A 13813-nucleotide genomic window follows, 5' to 3' on the forward strand; every position below is an offset into this window, starting at 1 on the left:
AACAGCGAGACAGAGAGAGAGAGGAGGAGACAAGAGCGAGACAGAGAGAGAGAGGGGAGGAGAGAGGAAAAGACAAGAGAGAGAGAGAGAGACAGAGAGAGAGAGGAGAGAGGAAAAGACAACAGAGAAACAGAGAGAGGAGGAGAGAGGAAAAGACAAGAGAGAGAGAGACAGAGAGAGAAGAGGAGAGAGGAAAAGACAGAGACAGAGAGAGAGGGGAAAAGACAAGAGTGAGACAGAGAGAGAGAGGGGAGGAGAGAAGAAAAGACAGGGGAGAGAGAGACAGAGAGAGAGAGGAGAGAGGAAAAGACAAGAGAGAGACAGAGAGAGGAGAGAAGAAAAGACAAGAGAGAGAGAGACAGAGAGAGAGGAGGAGAGAGGAAAAGACAGAGAGAGAGAGAGGAAAAGACAACAGAGACAGAGAGAGAGAGAGGAAAAGACAACAGAGAGAGAGAGAGAGAGAGAGAGAGAGAGGAAAAGACAACAGAGAGACAGAGACAGAGAGAGAGAGAGAGAGAGAGAGGGAGAGAGAGAGAAAGAGAGAGGAAAAGACAAGAGAGAGAGAGAGAGAGAGAGAGGAGAGAGGAAAAGACATGAGAGAGACAGAGAGACAGAGAGAGAGAGAGAGGGAGAGGAAAAGACGAGAGAGACAGAGAGAAGGGAAGAGATTGAAGAGAGATGAGTGGAGAAAGAGCGAGAGGGAGGGAGGAAGAAAGGCAGAGATCATACATTTGAAATACTGCAAAGCTCTTGTTCCATATCTTCTGCAGGGTGTGTACACTTGACTTCTGCATAACCCCTCGTCATCCCATAGACAACCACAGGGACTAGATTATCACTGTACACACACACGATAACTAAAGCCTGCATCTGCACCAGTCCTCTCCTCTGAAGGGAGCAGATAACAGACTCCTTCCCCTCTCTTTCTCTCTCTTTATTCCCCCTCTCTTCTCTCAAAGCTGATTAAGGAAAGGCTTTAACCTTAGGGGGCAGCATTCGGAATTTTGGATGAAAAGCATGCCCAAATTAAATGACCTGCTACTCGGGCCCAGAAGATATGATATGCATATAACTGGTAGACTTGGATAGAAAACACTTTAACATTATCAAAACTGTTAAAATAGTGTCTGTGAGTATAACAGAACTGATTTGGCAGGCGAAAACCTGAGAAAATCCATTCAGGAAGTTTTTTTGTTGTTGTTGGGTTTTGTAGTTTTCTATTCAATGCCATTACAGTATCCATTGACTTAGGACTCAATTTGCAGTTCCTATGCATTCCACTAGATGTCAACAGTCTTTAGAAATAGTTTAAGGCTTGTATTCTTATAAATGAGGGAGTAAGACCAGTCTGAATGAGTGGACGCTGACGTGTCACAGAGATTTTTCATGCGCAATACCAAGAGAGTTTCTTGTTTACCTTTTATATTGACACCGTTATTGTCCGGTTGAAATATTATAGATCATTTAGGCTAAAAAACAACCTGAGGATTGAATATAAACATCGTTTGACATGTTTCTATAAACTTTACAGATACAATTTGGATTTTTTTGTCTGCCTGTTTTGACGGTGTTTGAGCCTGTGGATTACTGAAGAAAACACGCAAACAAAACGGAGGTATTTGGATATAAAGAGACTTTATCGAACAAAAGGAACATGTATTGAGTAAATGAATGTCTTCTGAGTGCCACCATATGAAGATCATCAAAGGTAAGGGATTCATTTTATCTCTATTTCTGACTTTTGTAACGCTTCTGCTTGGCTGCTTACTGTTTGTAATAATTTGTCAAATGGGCTATGTTCTGGGCTAGGTATGTTCTGGGCTAGGTATGCTTTCGCCGAAAAGCATTTTATAAATCTGACACCGTGGTTGGATTAACAAGAAGTTCATCTTTAAACCTATGTAACATATGTTTGGTTTTCTGAATTGTTATAATGAGCATTTCTGTATTTGAGTTTGGCGCTCTGCAATCTCACTGGATGTTGGCCAGATGGGACACTAGCGTCCCACATACCCTAGAGAGGTTAAAAAGACAGTCAAGCTGACCTCTACAGGTGAGTATAGGTGAGACACCACAGTGTGACAGAGCAGTGTCTCTCCTCTCAGGGAGGGACTGTATGGAGAGAATAAAGACTAGAGATAGTAAAAGGGACATAAGGGTCCATACCTTCCAGAAAGATGTCCTGCTCTGGCAGGAAGAATCCTCCAACACAGCAGGCCAACAAGGCTATGAACTTCAGGAACCAAAACCTGTCAGAGAGAGAGAGACAAACATCACTACACACACACTGATTAATAAACAGATTCACACACACACACACCGATACTGTAGACAGTGCACGTACCCGTTGTGTATGGCGGCACGGCAGCCCGTGGCAGAGTTGACTCGTAGGGTGAATATACAGAAGAAGAAGAAGAAGCAGGCCATGCCGAAGCAGACCTTGTACACAGCAGAGTAACCCACCAAGGTAGAGCAGTTCTCACCAGCATTCAGCTTCTCACACAGGTCCCTGTATAACGGGATCTAAAACACGGAGACAGAGAGAGACAGAGAGAGACAGAAACAGAGAGAGAGACAGACAGACAGAGAGAAAGACAGAGAGACAGAAACAGAGAGAGAGAGAGACAGACAGACAGAGAGAGACAGAAACAGAGAGAGACAGAGAGACAGACAGAGAGAGACAGAAACAGAGAGACAGAAACAGAGAGAGAGACAGAAACAGAGACAGACAGAGAGACAGAAACAGAGAGAGAGACAGACATACAGACAGAGACAGACAGAAACAGAGAGAGAGAGACAGAGAGACAGAGAGACAGAGACAGAAACAGAGACAGACAGACAGACAGACAGACAGACAGACAGAAACAGAGAGAGAGACAGACATACAGACAGAGAGACAGACAGACAGACAGACAGACAGAAACAGAGAGAGAGACAGAGAGAGACAGACAGACAGACAGAGACAGAAACAGAGAGAGAGAGAGACAGACAGAGAGACAGACAGAGAGACAGAAACAGAGACAGAGAGACAGGGAGAGAGAGACAGAGAGACAGAGAGAGACAGAAACAAAGAGAGAGAGACAGAGACAGACAGACAGACAAAGACAGAGAGAGAGAGACAGACAAAGACAGAGAGAGAAAGACAGAGACAGACAGAGAGATATACAGAGAGAGATGGAGAGAGATAGACAGAGACAGAGAGAGATGGAGAGAGAGAGATAGACAGAGACAGAGAGAGATGGAGAGAGAGAGATAGACAGAGAGACACAGAGATGGAGAGAGAGATAGACAGAGAGACAGAGAGAGATGGAGAGAGACAAGTAGCCATGTTAACACTATAGGTATGGTAATATCACTATTATGGCGGAATGGATTTGTAAAGAAAAATAAATTGGTACAAGTGGCAAACAAAAATGCAGGCATTAGGGAGGGAGGTCTGGGCAGATGAGATGTAGTCATTGTTTACGTGTGTCTGTAAGTTGTTGTTCGTATGTATACGTTTGTATCTGGAGTGGGAAGAAACCTTTTGAAAAATAATTTGAGAAACAAATATTATTCTAATTAAAAAAGGAATGGATCACACAAATCACAGCACGTCTGAATGTGTGTGTGTTCCCCAGAGGACAGAGGAGCCCACAGTCTTCAGTCAGAGTAGAGTTAATAGGGTTCATGCTGAGCGTCACGCTTCTAAACAAGCTGCAAAAGGAACAGGCAGCGACACCAAACCCTCTTTCTCTCCACCAAGCCCTATTTCTTTCTCTCCATCAAACCGTCTTTCTCTTTCTCTTCGGCCTGTTACTGAGGCTGTCGGCCACAACAAACAAAGACAGGGATGAATAAATTACCAGCCTGCTTTCAGCAGAGAACAAATGACAGAAAGAGAGTAAGAGAGAGTGTGTGAGAGAGCGAGGGGGATGTATAGAGAGAGAGGGGGGGAGAGAGAGAAAAGGAGGGAAGAGATGTAGGCCTATATGAAGGGGCAGAGAGGGAGGGAGTGAGAATGCCTATAGAAAGTGGAAAGACCGAGCAAGAGTCACTTGAGTCATTTCTATAGGAAATAAAGACAGCTGCTTCAACGCTGGGTGCTGGGAGTCTCTATATAAAAGTGTTTTAAACCAGTGAGAGACTGGCTGTGTGTTGGAATGTCCTTTATAAAGCTGCCCTGGAGCCTTCCATCAGCTTTCACTTGTAGTAGCTTCCTGGTACATAAGTTCTGCTCTATCCAAACAAACTAACAAAAACCTCAAATGTCCTTTGGTCTACGTCACCTGACAGTTCCACTTTCTAGATTATTGGTTGAGTCGGACACCCCTAACATGGCTGTAGTATAGTCGGCCAGTCACTGGACAGAGCTGTCATAGTTCAGTACCACAGCCAATATAGACACAGTATAGTAGGATATAGAGCAGTTAGCTTGGCAGTAATATAACAGGCTGTTTTTGTAGTCTTTGTGTGTTGTGAAGAAGCTGATTAGCATGTCGATAGAGGTTTGATTAGGAGAAGGACAGCACTGACTCTCACTGCTGTAAATCTACTGACAAAAGACCAACGCTCTCTCACACACATACACAATGACCACGCTCTCATCTTCTAGACTGCCCACTGCGCTGTGTGTGTGTGTTCATCGTGTGTCTCTAACGGTAGCCATTTTGTGCCTGGATGTTCCTTTTACAGAATGTCTGTTTCATATGGAGCTAAACAGCAGGAAGTCTGCTCTATACAAAGAGAGAGGGGGAGTCTTTGACAGCTCTTTCAGTGGTAGAGTAGTCACAGTCAGTGCCATCCCACTGGGCACAGACGTCAGTTCCAAGTCATTTCATTGATTCAACCAGTGTGTGCCCAGTTGGACAGTAACAGTCTGATAAATACAGTGACAAATTTTTTGTTGTTTTGGCTCTGTGCTCCAACACTTTGGACTTGAAATGATACAATGACTATGAGGTTATAGTGCAGACTGTCATCTTTTATTAGAGGGTATTTTCATCCACATCGGGTGAACCATTTAGAAATTATAGCACTTTCTGTACATAGTCCCTTCATTTCAGGGTACCAAAAGTATTGGGACAAATTCACTTATATGTGTATCAAAGTAGTCAAAAGTTTAGTATTTGGTCCCATATTCCTAGAACCCAATGATTACATCAAGCTTGTGACTCTACAAACTTGTTGGATGCATGTTCTGTTTGTTTTGGTTGTGTTTCAGACTATTTTGTGCCCAATAGAAATGAATGGTGAACAATGTATTGTGTCATTTTGGAGTCACTTTTATTGTAAATAAGAATATAATATATGTCTAAACACTTCTACATTAATGTGGATGTTACCATGACTAACTATCCTCAATGTAATATTGTCTTTACTAATATGTCAAATTTGTTTCAATTTAGAATGGCACATTATCAAATGGGCAGGAACAGGGGTAGGAGGGAAAATACATGTTATCCTTATGCACTGCAACTGCGAATGGAGGCCACTTTCCTGCCGGTTCGTTTTACTGATGTTGGGTAGGCTACTCCGTTTATTACACTACGCAACAGGTGATATTCCGCCCAAACTCTGTATGTCATGGGCTCTCCAACCCCGTTCCCGCAGCTACCCAGTACTCTGTATGTCATGGGCTCTCCAACCCTGTTCCTGCAGCTACCCAGTACTCTGTATGTCATGGGCTCTCCAACCCTGTTCCTGCAGCTACCCAGTACTCTGTATGTCATGGGCTCTCCAACCCTGTTCCTGCAGCTACCCAGTACTCTGTATGTCACGGGCTCTCCAACCCCGTTCCCGCAGCTACCCAGTACTCTGTATGTCATGGGCTCTCCAACCCCGTTCCGCAGCTACCCAGTACTCTGTATGTCATGGGCTCTCCAACCCTGTTCCTGCAGCTACCCAGTACTCTGTATGTCATGGGCTCTCCAACCCCATTCCTGCAGCTACCCAGTACTCTGTATGTCATGGGCTCTCCAACCCTGTTCCTGCAGCTACCCAGTACTCTGTATGTCACGGGCTCTCCAACCCTGTTCCTGCAGCTACCCAGTACTCTGTATGTCATGGGCTCTCCAACCCTGTTCCTGCAGCCACCCAGTACTCTGTATGTCATGGGCTCTCCAGCCCCTGTTCCCTCAGCTACCCAGTACTCTGTATGTCATGGGCTCTCCAACCCTGTTCCCGCAGCTACCCAGTACTCTGTATGTCATGGGCTCTCCAACCCCGTTCCCGCAGCTACCCAGTACTCTGTATGTCATGGGCTCCAACCCCGTTCCCGCAGCTACCCAGTACTCTGTATGTCATGGGCTCTCCAACCCTGTTCCCACAGCTACCCAGTACTCTGTATGTCATGGGCTCTCCAACCCCGTTCCCGCAGCTACCCAGTACTCTGTATGTCATGGGCTCTCCAACCCTGTTCCCGCAGCTACCCAGTACTCTGTATGTCATGGGCTCTCCAACCCCATTCCCGCAGCTACCCAGTACTCTGTATGTCATGGGCTCTCCAACCCCGTTCCCGCAGCTACCCAGTACTCTGTATGTCATGGGCTCTCCAACCCTGTTCCTGCAGCTACCCAGTCAGTGCTTTACTTGGGAAACCAAGTGAAATCTGTTCATGAACATGGATAGTAACATGTTTTCACAACTAAAGATTTAATTTAACTGTTGACAGCCCCTCTTTCTGTGCGCTGATGAAAGGAATGAAGGAAAGAGGAGATGGAAACTCCAGGTGGTGAGATATTACGTATAGCAGCATAAGGTAATGTGTCAGCCCATTCATTATGAAAATATAAACAATTCCCTATTACTAGGATATTCAAAATCAAATACAGATTCACTATAGGCCATCTCTGGATTGGTTTAATATAAGCTCGACCAATTATGTATCTTAAATGTGTATTTTTTGTATGTCTTTCTGCCATGTGTACTATGTGGTAGGTTATGTATTGTATAACGGCACAATCATTATTTTAATTCAGGTTTTTTTTCGGGCTTCAGCTCATATATAGACCTATGCGTATGCATAAGCGCTAATATGCATATAGAAAGCGCTGTCCATTTCATTGTTAGGCTTTGAAACAACATCCACAACAACCATGTTTTCCAATCAGTTTCAAGCTGTTCAAATTGATCAATCACAGTGTGGTGAGATATAAAAGCACATACTGTTTTGAAGATAAGTGTTTGATGTGATTTTCAATAGGATTTGCATTGATGTCAGAGTGGTTAGAGGAACAATAGAGCCCTGAGTACCAGGCCATTAGAACCTGATGATCATTAGTGAGTTGGGTTCTACTAACACATGTCAGAGTGGTTAGAGGAACAATAGAGCGCTGAGTACCAGGCCATTAGAACCTGATGATCATTAGTGAGTTGGGTTCTACTAACACATGTCAGAGTGGTTAGAGGAACAATAGAGCCCTGAGTACCAGGCCATTAGAACCTGATGATCATTAGTGAGTTGGGTTCTACTAACACATGTCAGAGTGGTTAGAGGAACAATAGAGAGCTGGGTACCAGGCCATTAGAACCTGATGATCATTAGTGAGTTGGGTTCTACTAACACATGTCAGAGTGGTTAGAGGAACAATAGAGAGCTGGGTACCAGGCCATTAGAACCTGATGATCATTAGTGAGTTGGGTTCTACGAACACATGTCAGAGTGGTTACAAACAATGTATACGAAATGCTTCAGTCTGGTTTTAGACCCCATCATAGCACTGAGACGGCACTTGTGAAGGTGGTAAATGACATTTTAATGGCATCGGACCGAGGCTCTGCATCTGTCCTCGTGCTCCTAGACCTTAGTGCTGCTTTTGATACCATCGATCACCACATTCTTTTGGAGAGATTGGAAACCCAAATTGGTCTACACGGACAAGTTCTGGCCTGGTTTAGAGCTTATCTGTCGGAAAGATATCAGTTTATCTCTGTGAATGGTTTGTCCAAATCAACTGTAAATTTCGGTGTTCCTCAAGGTTCCGTTTTAGGACCACTATTGTTTTCACTATATATTTTACCTCTTGGGGATGTTATTCGAAAACATAATGTTAACTTTCACTGCTATGCGGATGACACAGCTGTACATTTCAATGAAACATGGTGAAGCCCCAAAATTGCCCTTGCTAGAAGCATGTGTTTCAGACATAAGGAAGTGGATGGCTGCAAACTTTCTACTTTTAAACTCAGACAAAACAGAGATGTTTGTTCTAGGTCCTAAGAAACAAAGAGATCTTCTGTTGAATCTGACAATTAATCTTAATGGTTGTACAGTCGTCTCAAATAAAACTGTAAAGGACCTCGGCGTTAATCTGGACCCTGATCTCTCTTTTGAAGAACATATCAAGACCATTTCAAGGACAGCTTTTTTCCATCGACGTAACATTGCAAAAATCAGAAACTTTCTGTCCAAAAATGATGCAGAAAAATGTATCCATGCTTTTGTCACTTCTAGGTTAGACTACTGCAATGCTCTACTTTCCGGCTACCCGGATAAAGCACTAAATAAACTTCAGTTGGTGCTAAATACGGCTGCTAGAATCCTGACTAGAACCCAAAAATTTGATCATATTACTCCAGTGCTAGCCTCTCTACACTGGCTTCCTGTCAAAGCAAGGGTTGATTTCAAGGTTTTACTGCTAACCTACAAAGCATTACATGGGCTTGCTCCTACCTATCTCTCTGATTTGGTCCTGCCGTACATACCTACACGTACGCTACTGCCACAAGACGCAGGCCTCCTAATTGTCCCTAGAATTTCTAAGCAAACAGCTGGAGGCAGGGCTTTCTCCTATAGAGCTCCATTTTTATGGAACGGTCTGCCTACCCATGTCAGAGACGCAAACTCGGTCTCAACCTTTAAGTCCTTACTGAAGACTTATCTCTTCAGTGGGTCATATGATTGAGTGTAGTCTGGCCCAGGAGTGGGAAGGTGAACGGAAAGGCTCTGGAGCAACGAACCGCCCTTGCTGTCTCTGCCTGGCCAGTTCCCCTCTTCCCACTGGGATTATCTGCCTCTAACCCTATTACAGGGGCTGAGTCACTGGCTTACTGGGGCTCTCTCATGCCGTCCCTGGAAGGGGTGCGTCACCTGAGTGGGTTGATTCACTGATGTGGTCGTCCTGTCTGGGTTGGCGCCGCCCCTTGGGTTGTGCCATGGCGGAGATCTTTGTGGGCTATACTCAGCCTTGTCTCAGGATGGTAAGTTGGTGGTTGGAGATATCCCTCTAGTGGTGTGAGGGCTGTGCTTTGGCAAAGTGGGTGGGGTTATATCCTTCCTGTTTGGCCCTGTCTGGGGTGTCCTCGGATGGGGCCACAGTGTCTCCTGACCCCTCCTGTCTCAGCCTCCAGTATTTATGCTGCAGTAGTTTATGTGTCGGGGGCTAGGGTCAGTTTGTTATATCTGGAGTACCTCTCCTGTCCTATTTGGTGTCTTGTGTGAATCTAAGTGTGCGTTCTCTAATTCTCTCTCTCTTTCTTTCTCTCTCTCGGAGGACCTGAGCCCTAGGACCATGCCCCAGGACTAGCTGACATGATGACTCCTTGCTGTCCCCAGTCCACCTGACCGTGCTGCTGCTCCAGTTTCAACTGTTCTGCCTTATTATTATACGACCATGCTGGTCATTTATGAACATTTGAACATCTTGTCCATGTTCTGTTATAATCTCCACCCGGCACAGCCAGAAGAGGACTGGCCACCCCACATAGCCTGGTTCCTCTCTAGGTTTCTTCCTAGGTTTTGGCCTTTCTAGGGAGTTTTTCCTTGCCACCGTGCTTCTACACCTGCATTGCTTGCTGTTTGGGGTTTTAGGCTGGGTTTCTGTACAGCACTTTGAGATATCAGCTGATGTATGAAGGGCTATATAAATCAATTTGATTTGATTTGATTTGGTTAGAGGAACAATAGAGCCCTGAGTACCAGGCCATTAGAACCTGATGATCATTAGTGAGTTGGGTTCTACTAACACATGTCAGAGTGGTTAGAGGAACAATAGAGCCCTGAGTACCAGGCCATTAGAACCTGATGATCATTAGTGAGTTGGGTTCTACTAACACATGTCAGAGTGGTTAGAGGAACAATAGAGCCCTGAGTACCAGGCCATTAGAACCTGATGATCATTAGTGAGTTGGGTTCTACTAACACATGTCAGAGTGGTTAGAGGAACAATAGAGAGCTGGGTACCAGGCCATTAGAACCTGATGATCATTAGTGAGTTGGGTTCTACTAACACATGTCAGAGTGGTTAGAGGAACAATAGAGCCCTGAGTACCAGGCCATTAGAACCTGATGATCATTAGTGAGTTGGGTTCTACTAACACATGACAGAGTGGTTAGAGGAACAATAGAGCCCTGAGTACCAGGCCATTAGAACCTGATGATCATTAGTGAGTTGGGTTCTACTAACACATGTCAGAGTGGTTAGAGCAACAATAGAGCGCTGAGTACCAGGCCATTAGAACCTGATGATCATTAGTGAGTTGGGTTCTACTAACACATGACAGAGTGGTTAGAGGAACAATAGAGCCCTGAGTACCAGGCCATTAGAACCTGATGATCATTAGTGAGTTGGGTTCTACTAACACATGACAGAGTGGTTAGAGGAACAATAGAGCCCTGAGTACCAGGCCATTAGAACCTGATGATCATTAGTGAGTTGGGTTCTACTAACACATGACAGAGTGGTTAGAGGAACAATAGAGCCCTGAGTACCAGGCCATTAGAACCTGATGATCATTAGTGAGTTGGGTTCTACTAACACATGACAGAGTGGTTAGAGGAACAATAGAGCCCTGAGTACCAGGCCATTAGAACCTGATGATCATTAGTGAGTTGGGATCTACTAACACGTCCAGAGTGCATAAGAGGAGAATACCTTGAGTCAACGGTCACGTAGAATTTTACTACGGTCATGACTCATGACTCCCGGTGTGGTGCTAATACGGCCACCGCAACAGCCCTACACACTACCCTCTGTAGCGCCTTGCAGTTGCCATACCAAGCAGTGATGCAGCCAGTCAAGATGTTCTCGATGCTGCAGCTGTAGAACAGCCCTGTCGATGTGAATGGGGGTGTGCTTGGCCCGCCGTTTCCTGTCGTCCACGATCAGCTCCTTTGTCTGACTGGCGTTGAGGGAGAGGTTGTTGTTGGTGATCAGGCCTACCACCATTGTGTCGTCGGCAAACTTAATAATGGTGTTGGAGTTGTGCGCGGGTGAAAAGGGAGTACAGGAGTGGCCCCCGTGTTGAGGGTCAGCGTGGCGGATGTGTTGTTGCCTACCCTCACCACCTGTAGTTACTGTCTGTGTTAGCCCCTGTGGCACCCTGTACTAAACTAGGCTCTCCTAACTACCATACAATTACACACCCAGGAAATGACACCAGCAGCGTTTTCCATAGCTCTGCTCCATTCTGCTGTGCCAGGGAAGGCTTTATTACCGGGTTTATGTGGAGTTTAAAGCTTCCAAAACTATTCTAGAGCTCTACTGTATCTCCATGTGTTAACCAACATCAAGGCAGGAAATAAGACAAGGCCAGATATGTAGGCCCCTATGTGTGTGTGAGCATGTGTGTACGTGTGTGTGCATGTTCCTTGTGTGTGTGTGTGGATGCATGTAAAGAAGAGTGTGTGTGTGTGCACACACGTGTGTACGTGTCTAAATGTGCACGTGTGTGTACTCACATGGTCCCTCATCTCCTGTTCCACAGTAGGTGACATCATGACGACACAGACAATGGTGACCAGGAGGAAGTAGAGGACATACATGAAGCGTGTTGATGTGGACTGCTTGATCTTAGGACAGCAGCCACAGCAACAGGAGCAGGCTGCCGAGCCACAGCAGCACGCCAGCTACACCAGGACAGAAGAGAAGACATAGGCATTAAAACTTACAGTATACTGCCATTATGCATGCTCAATAAACAACATTATGGGCCGGTTTCCTGGACACAAAGTATGCCTCTCCAAGTAGGAGATTCTCCATTTAGATGTATGATTCTCCATTAAGATTTAAGATTATCCATTGAGATTTAAGATTATCCATTGAGATATTAAGATTATCCATTGAGATTTAAGATTATTCATTGAGCGTGTTTTTTAGTCCAGGACTAGGCTTAATCTGTGTCTGGGAAACCAAACCGCCCCCTTAAGATCTAAACTAAAGCCAGTCACTGCTGCTAACAACTCAGGAAAATGCACAGAGAGAGAGAAGGAAAGTCATTGATGCAGCCAAAATGTTGTTGAGCAGGAATCTCGGGAGTCTTGGCTGGTTGACAGGAGTTAGAGGAGCTTGAGCAGATCCCTGGCTGATAGTGTGTATTGTTGTGAATTGTTAGATACTACTGCACTGTTGGAGTTAAGAACACAAGCATTTTGGTACACCTGCAATAACAACTGCTAAATAAGTGTATGTGACCAATAAAATGTGATGTGATTTAGAGGCTCGAGGAGCACGGGTCTGGAGCATACCACAGAGTACTGACATTAGCACCGGAACAGAACACATCAGACCGTTACAAACACACGCCCGCTGAGACTGCGCGCACACACACACACACAGACAATATCAAAGACACACTTTACTGTGGTATCATAGGGTTAGGGTTAGGGTTAAGCACTGGCTCAGACCATATCTGGCTTTACATCCGTTACTGTATAATACACAGATTACGTAACAGACACAGGCCTAGAACAGTTTAGACCTCATCTCAGATGGTAGGCTTTACTGCCATATAACATACTATGTCACAAACTCTGTAGGTTTGAATCCTGTCTATCTAAAGGGTTTATCATGGCCCAAAACATGTACGTGTACACACAGCTGTGTTCTTAAATATTGGCTTTCATAGTTTTGGAATTCTCAGTGCAGCTCAAGCAATTTCTCCAACTGTCAACACATTCAAATGAATATAGGATGAGTACCAGAACTGTGTTGGATGGGAATTTGGGGGAGGTGCGCGTTCGGGCTCTGGTCTCCCGCTGATATTGGTCTCAAATCCGGGTAGCTATTTCACGATGGGATGCCGGACTATTGCGTCTTAGCATCTGCGGACTATGATGGAACTGACAGTGTTTTAGCAATATTAAATCTTATTAAAATCTGTTCATATAAACTCCCAGGAAGAATTTTTAAAAACATTTCTGACAAGCAAGCACCATTTTCATACAATGTTTGGGAATGATGTAGAGTAAGGCATTTGTGAAAATTCTATAGCAATATAGAGTGGGGAAGCAGCTTTAAGTTTGAAAACTTAATAGAGTGAAGTACATAAAACCAAATAAAACCATCTCAGTCTTGTCCAGGATGGGACTCTACACTGACCGGTGCGCCATAGCCAATCAGAGATACAGTAGGCCTACAAATAAGCCATTTACCACATGGGCCTGCCATCATTCACTTTGAACTGGACTGTGTGTTTACAGGCAGTAGCAACAGACTTTAGGTAATTAGAACGCATTCGCCAAAGCCACAAAATACACCTGAATGGATTCCTTCAAATATGTAAATCTCACAGGAGTCAGGGTGTTAAGAAGCGCGGTTTGGCAGGACATGTTTTGGAGGACGCATAACTCGACCTTCGACTACTCCTGAGTCAGTTGGGGAGTTGCAGCGATGAGACAATATCATAATTGGATATCACTATATTGGGGAGAAGAAGAAAAAAATACTAAAATGTTTTATTTACATTGACTACTAAGAGATATGCTAACTCTGAATAACAGTAACCAAATGACACCTGCATCTCTAGCTGTAGCCACCCAAAAATGATATGGGGGAGAAAAAGTTGGCCACTCACTCACTCGTCCAATGACATGACATCCTCCCAGCGCTAGCTA

The 13813-nt window shown here is 44.7% G+C and overlaps 1 protein-coding gene across 1 annotated transcript in view; it reads right to left on the reverse strand.

The window, feature by feature from the left end:
• Positions 1–13813, reverse strand: part of LOC112262799 (serine incorporator 5) — a 43640-nt gene that overhangs the window by 18024 nt on the left and 11803 nt on the right. The window contains exons 2-4 of the mRNA XM_024438567.2: positions 11660–11827; positions 2345–2523; positions 2167–2249 (exon numbers count right to left, since the gene is read on the reverse strand). Of these exons, the coding sequence (XP_024294335.1) occupies positions 2167–2249; positions 2345–2523; positions 11660–11827 (430 nt within the window). The remainder of the gene's footprint in view (positions 1–2166; positions 2250–2344; positions 2524–11659; positions 11828–13813) is intronic.

The sequence above is a fragment of the Oncorhynchus tshawytscha genome, linkage group LG12 (assembly GCF_018296145.1).
Source record: "Oncorhynchus tshawytscha isolate Ot180627B linkage group LG12, Otsh_v2.0, whole genome shotgun sequence".
NCBI classification, from domain to species: domain Eukaryota; kingdom Metazoa; phylum Chordata; class Actinopteri; order Salmoniformes; family Salmonidae; genus Oncorhynchus; species Oncorhynchus tshawytscha.